Below are 6000 nucleotides of genomic sequence, written 5' to 3'. Positions count from 1 at the left end.
CTAGGGGGCTGCTGGTTGAACCAGGGAAGAAAATCCCTCCACCTGCTTCATCGTGGGTGGCCTTTCCAGAGTCCTCTCTGGGAGCTCACTCTCAGGGTGCAGGGCCCATTGGGGTCTCCTGAGCGCCCAGATTAGCCTGCTGCTCTGTTCTCAGAGGGTTAGTAACAAACCAATTATGCTGCCATGAAGAGGGGGGGGGGGTGTCAGTTATATTTATCTTCTACTCCCACCAACAGAAGTGATGCAGCTTTAGGTTGATTTCATTACAATTGAGGGTTTTGTTGTTGTTGTTGTTGTTGTTTTTTAAGTATGAGACTGAAAAGGAGGAGTTGGAGTTTGTGGAGAATGAGAGAGTGAGAGGAATCTCGTGTTTTTAAGTGTTTTCTACCTTTGCCCAAGGGTCAATAAAAATAACTCCTGGAACTAGGGGTGTAGTTCAGTGGTAAAGCACTTGCCTAGCACGCATGCGGCCCTGGGTTCCATCCCTAGCATGGCAAAAACAAACAAAAAAGAAAACCCTACAGTACGAATTTGGAAGACAGGGATATTAGAAAGTAAAAAGGAAGGGAGGGCGCTGGAAGTTCGGGTGATTTGGGGATGGGGATAAATTCCTCTTCCTGGTCTTTGCCAAACTGCTCAGAAGCTTTTTTTTTTGGCATATAACCAGGGAGTGAACTTCTCAAGGTACTTAGTAGCCCTCTCCTGGCAGAAGGGCTGCGAATGAAGGGGCAGTACAAGGGCAGGGGGCTGTCGAGGAGCTTTATCTTTTTCTTTCTTTCTTTAAAAAAAAATTTTTTTTTCCAATAGGCACCGGTAGACTCCTCGATTCCAAGAAATCAAAACCCCTCTGGCCGGTATGCGGCGGCACCCTACGTTTTCAGTGTCGAACAGTGCCACCAGACAGGTCCGAGGATTCACGGAGGTGGCGGCTACGGAATTCCTATAGGATTCTAAATCTTTGTGGGAGACTACTGCAGTCAGGGTGCTTTCCGCGCCCCCAGAAGCCGCGAGACGGGTGGGGACGACGTTGCAGGTCTGGCTCTTATTGGTAGGTTCTCCAAACCGCTCCTGCCCAACTCCAGGAGCAGCTCAGCTTCAGCCGCCCAGGGGAGGGTGGGGGCAACGCTCCAAGCCCGCCCCGGCGCGCGGACCCAGAGCAGCGCTCTCGGATTCCCGATCTTCAGACAGCGGGTTGCCCCGGGGACCGCGGTGAGGTGGGAGGGAGCAGGGCGCCGAATGGAGCTGGAGAGAGTGGAGAGGTCCAGTCTCTCATTTTCCCCCACTGGAAAAGAGGGTCCAAGGTCCACGAGGGCTTCAGGCAGAAGCAATAAAGAGAAACTGCAAATCAGAAGAGAGATCAGGATAGGGCGACCTAAATCCACTTGGGTCCTCCCCTGAGTACGCAGTGCCCTCTCTCTGTGCCGGCACCTACCCTATCCAGGTACAGCTTCGGGACAAAGCGAACGTCCCCTGCCCTGCAGCCCCAAGCCAGAGCACCATGGAAGCCGCTAACCTCTTGGCGACCACCAACGGAGCCGCCCTTCTCGTAGGACCTGAGACTTGCACCAGTACCCCAACCCCGAGCAGCGAGATCCTCGGGACCACCCCAGGAGGCACCGACCTGCCTGGCCGGGAGCCGCCCTTCTCGGTCTTCACCGTGCTGGTGGTGACGCTTCTCATACTGCTGATCGCGGCCACTTTTCTGTGGAATCTGCTGGTTCTGGTCACCATCCTGCGTGTCCGCGCCTTTCATCGAGTGCCGCATAACTTGGTGGCCTCGACGGCCGTATCGGACGTACTAGTGGCAGCGCTGGTGATGCCCCTGAGCCTAGTGAGCGAGCTGTCGGCCGGGCGACGTTGGCAGCTGGGTAGGAGCCTGTGTCAGGTGTGGATCTCCTTCGACGTGCTGTGCTGTACCGCCAGTATCTGGAACGTGGCGGCCATCGCTCTGGACCGATACTGGACCATCACGCGTCACCTGCAATACACGCTACGCACCCGCCGCCGTGCCTCAGCTGTCATGATCGCGCTCACCTGGGCACTATCTGCGCTCATTGCCCTCGCCCCTCTGCTCTTTGGTTGGGGCGAGGCGTACGATGCTCAGCTCCAGCGCTGCCAGGTGAGCCAGGAACCCTCCTACGCCGTCTTCTCCACCTGCGGCGCTTTTTACCTGCCGCTTGGCGTGGTACTGTTTGTCTACTGGAAGATCTACAAGGCGGCCAAGTTTCGCTTCGGTCGCCGCCGCCGGGCTGTGCAGCCCTTGCCCTCCACCACGCAGGTGAGGGACAGGCTGTGGCGTTGGGGATGGGGAACTATGAGGGAGGAGGAAGTTTAGCCTAAAGTAGAGCGGGCGGAAGCTTGCAGGCTGGTGCGCGCTCGAAAACGGGAGCTCTTTGGAAGACCAAGTGGAGGGTTTTATTACCTGAGTTTCGAGGGCCCCTGCACCGGAGAAGTGTCAGCCACCTGCTGGTTGCGTGCAAGGGAAGAGGTTCTATCACCTATATATTAGGGCTGGAGCACGAGCTGATGTTGCGGCACTGTGGGGTTGAAGGGGACTTGCAGGTACGGCTTGTCTAGACAGTGGCGAGGTCGTGTCTAATTAGCTACACGCTCTGTGTTCCTCCGCTTAGTTATGTCTGTGTCAGTCCTGGAGCTGCCAACGTCTTGATCTCGGCTAGATAATGTGGGATTGTGGTGTGCTGGAATCCATCTTGCTGTAGAAGACGAAATTCTTGTGGCTGTTCACCCTTTATTTTCTGTCTCCATCAGATTCCAGTCAATCTTTTGCAGTCCAAAGACCATATTCCCAGTTCTTTTGGCTAGCTCCCTGCCAAGGGGAGAACTGCGGTAATATAATTCAAGTATCACTTTCCTTGGGCATCCCAACCCCAGTGCTATCCCTCTAGAGGTCTTAGAAACTGAATCATTGAATCTAGCCCTAAGTACTAGCTTAGGGCATTAGAGTGGTTGCTTAATTTCTGTATGCTTTGTTTCCTCATCTTTAAACAATTTAATTCCTACCTTATATGGCTCTTGGCAAGGATCACATGAGATGAAGAAGGTCCAGTACTTAGCATAGTGCCTGGCACAGGATGGGTGGCAGAACAGGGTAGAGAAAAAAACAACAGGGTGTTTGTTGCCTGTCAATATGTAAGCGGAGGGAAGATTCTATTGGAAATGTAATGAGATGAAGAAAAGTACATTTGGTAGCTCTTCCAAATGAATTTATCATTCTGCATGCAGATTTTTTTCCTTTCAGCCAGAGCCCTCCTCACCCATGCTCAACTCCCTCCTCACCCTGGAAACCCAAACTTTCTTATTTAGGGGTCAACTATTTCAAGTAACAAGCTCCCAGTCCTAGAGAGTAATGGGATTTATTTACTTGCCCTTTCCAAATACAATATGTGGACTGGGAAGGGAGTGCACAAGGGGCGGGGGCAGGGAAAGTTACTTGTCCTTGTTAGCTTTGTTTGAATGTTAGAAAATTAACCCAGATACTTAGGTTAGTAAGTACATGCTTTTAAAAGTAGACTCTTTTTCATTAAATGGCAGAAGAACTTTGTATCATCAAATAGGAACGTCATGGCCATAATTGCAAAGTTAAAAGGGAGAACTTTATTCAGAACTAATGATGTTATTTGAGAGGGCACTTTGGAAAAGCCTGAGTGATTATAGCTTTTCTGTCAGTGGTAATTGCTTTTCTGACTTGTAATTGCTATGTCAATCCAATGTGCACCCAGAGAAATCACAATGAAATGAACTCTGGAAAGGCTTGCCAAGCAGGATTTTAGCATTCCTTTTTGATGGACCCTATTCAGGCAGGTGGCCTAAGGAAGAGGTGACCAGACAGGAGGCTGTCCAATCCTAGAGTGGCCTGTGTTGGGGAGAAAGAGCTCCAGGAGGTAGGGGCAAGCCCTTATTTTGGACCTGCACTTCTGTAATACACAATATTGGTCTGTCATGTTTACAAGTCTTGAATCACAGAGGCTGAGACTTTAGATGAGGTAACGTCCTAGAGCATCCTGCTTCTAGGGACTCTAGCAAGTCCTTGATCAAAATCCTGAGTAATTTTCCTGTGTCAGCATTTGCAAGTCTCTAGCTATAAAGCACAACCACAGATATTTAAAATAATGCCAGAAATGCTATCTCTGTACTTTCCCCCACCTACTTCTTTTTACACTTCCAGTAGTTAGTTGAGTTGAATTTAGGTGCTGCAAAGTGTTTGTACTGTTTTTTGTGGGCGACAGGAGTCCTGTTGAGGAGGCTGTATACATTCTTCATTTTTTTTTTTCAGAATTCTGTGGCTAGGTCCCAATACTAAGATATTATCAGAAAGCAGTCTGCAATAGCTGCTAAACAGTGATTAATCCTTTAGGATAAAATGCTATTTTCAAAAATAGACAAGGAAAAATGTGAATTTACTATTTTTGATGCTTTACATTCATCTTCTTGAGTCCTCATGATGCACCAAAGTTGGCATTTATAATGTCTCCTAGTCAAGAAAAGCTAAGTTGTGCCGCAGTAACATATAACCTTGAAACCAATAGAAGTTTATTTTACTGTCACTCAAAGTTTTATATGGGTCTGGGGGCCCTCTTGCATAGCTCTTTTGCAGACAGTAACTCATGGATTTGGGTCACTTGTCCTTTCTTTGAACACGCAGCTTCTAAAGTTGCTGTGGAAGGAGGAGAGATGTGGAATATATCAGATTTTAACTGCATTCTTCTTCTTCTGACAGTCTCCTGGTCAGCTATTAGCTATAAACTAGAGGGGAACATGGGGATATTTGGTGAGCACTAACTGTGTTTGCCACATAGCTCTCATTTTGCAGATGAGAAAACTAAAGGACCCCAAAATGAATCCATCCCAAACCACACAGCTATCAGGTGGAGAAGCTGAAGTTTGTACTAGATTTAAAATCACTGTTCTTTTCATTATTACTCTCTGTGGTTTCCAGGTGCTTAACTCTAAGGGCTTTCCTCCTGCCCTCCGGCATCTCACCTGGAGAGGAATGGGAGGATCTCAGGGAGCAGGATCTCAAAACTATTCTCATGAACTCTCCTTTCAAGACCAGCTGAAAGCAACTGAGTAGAGAGGCACTGCCAGCTTCTCTTAGAAGATAGATTTAATTCCTGGCCTGGAATCCTTTCTTTCAACCTGATATCCTGAGAAACTGAGCTCCACATGCACAGTATGCTCTGCCCACTCCAAAGCAAGCCCCATGGGTTGCTATTGTTTTCTAGTATCCCAGTGCCCATGAGAAGGAGAAAAACAGCAAAACTGTCAATAGACATGATTTCTTTGACTTTCAATGTGTAACATCAAATGTTTTTCTTTGGGGATTTCTTTTTCTTTTCAATTGCTTGATTTCTGTGCACAATTGATACCATGGCCTAGAATCTATCCATCAGCCCATGAGGCCCACCACCTAGAGCCATAAGTCTTTTGGAGGCCCATGGAAATGTTTCAATTTTAACTTCCTTTAAAATTAGTGAAAAAAATTAATATACTAATAAATATATAATAATAATAATAATAAATATATAATAATGAATCCAGTCTTGGTGATATTGGTTTTTTATAAGAGTATGTTCACACAACATAATTTTTAGCATTTTCAAAGGAGAAAGGGAATGGTAGAGGCAAATATGCATAGAACCTTTGAAAGGAGCCTTGGTGGATACCTTTCATGCATTCTCAGTCAACAAACATGTATAGAGACAGCGTGGGCACCATAGTTAAAAGTATGAGATTTGGAAACAAGGACACCTGGGTTTTTAATTTTGGCCACTCATTGGCACTTTCTCTAGTTGACTTAATCTAAGTCTATATTTCCCTATATGTAAAATGAAAATATTACCATTTGTCTCATGCTAGTCTTATGAAGAGTAAATGTGATCATGGTGTGTGTGGAGCACTTAGAATACTAAACTAAAAATGACAGATGCAGTATTACTTTCCCTGTTATTTTTCTAATCTTAGAAGTAATGAAATTACTTT

General features: G+C 47.0%; 1 protein-coding gene across 3 annotated transcripts in view; it reads left to right on the top strand.

The window, feature by feature from the left end:
• The first annotated feature begins 681 nt into the window (after positions 1-681).
• LOC124101101 (5-hydroxytryptamine receptor 5B) overlaps positions 682-6000 on the top strand; it is a 38223-nt gene continuing 32904 nt past the window's right edge. Inside the window, exons 1-2 of one of the 3 annotated variants that reach the window (XM_046456819.2) lie at positions 682-2278; positions 4958-5549. In XM_046456819.2, coding sequence (XP_046312775.1) covers positions 1499-2278; positions 4958-5092 — 915 coding nt within the window. In that variant the 5' untranslated portion in view covers positions 682-1498 and the 3' untranslated portion in view covers positions 5093-5549. Of the gene's footprint in view, positions 2279-4957; positions 5550-6000 lie in introns of those variants that run through there. The other 2 variants (XM_046456818.2, XM_046456817.2) reach the window with 2 other exon arrangements.

Source organism: Marmota monax, unplaced genomic scaffold (assembly GCF_021218885.2).
Source record: "Marmota monax isolate L192 unplaced genomic scaffold, Marmota_monax_Labrador192_F-V1.1 WCK01_AAM20220418_F8-fsc00121, whole genome shotgun sequence".
In the NCBI taxonomy this organism is placed as follows: Eukaryota; Metazoa; Chordata; class Mammalia; order Rodentia; family Sciuridae; genus Marmota; species Marmota monax.
The sequence above is the reverse complement of the archived record's forward strand: the minus strand, read 5'-3'. Positions and strand labels throughout refer to the sequence as shown.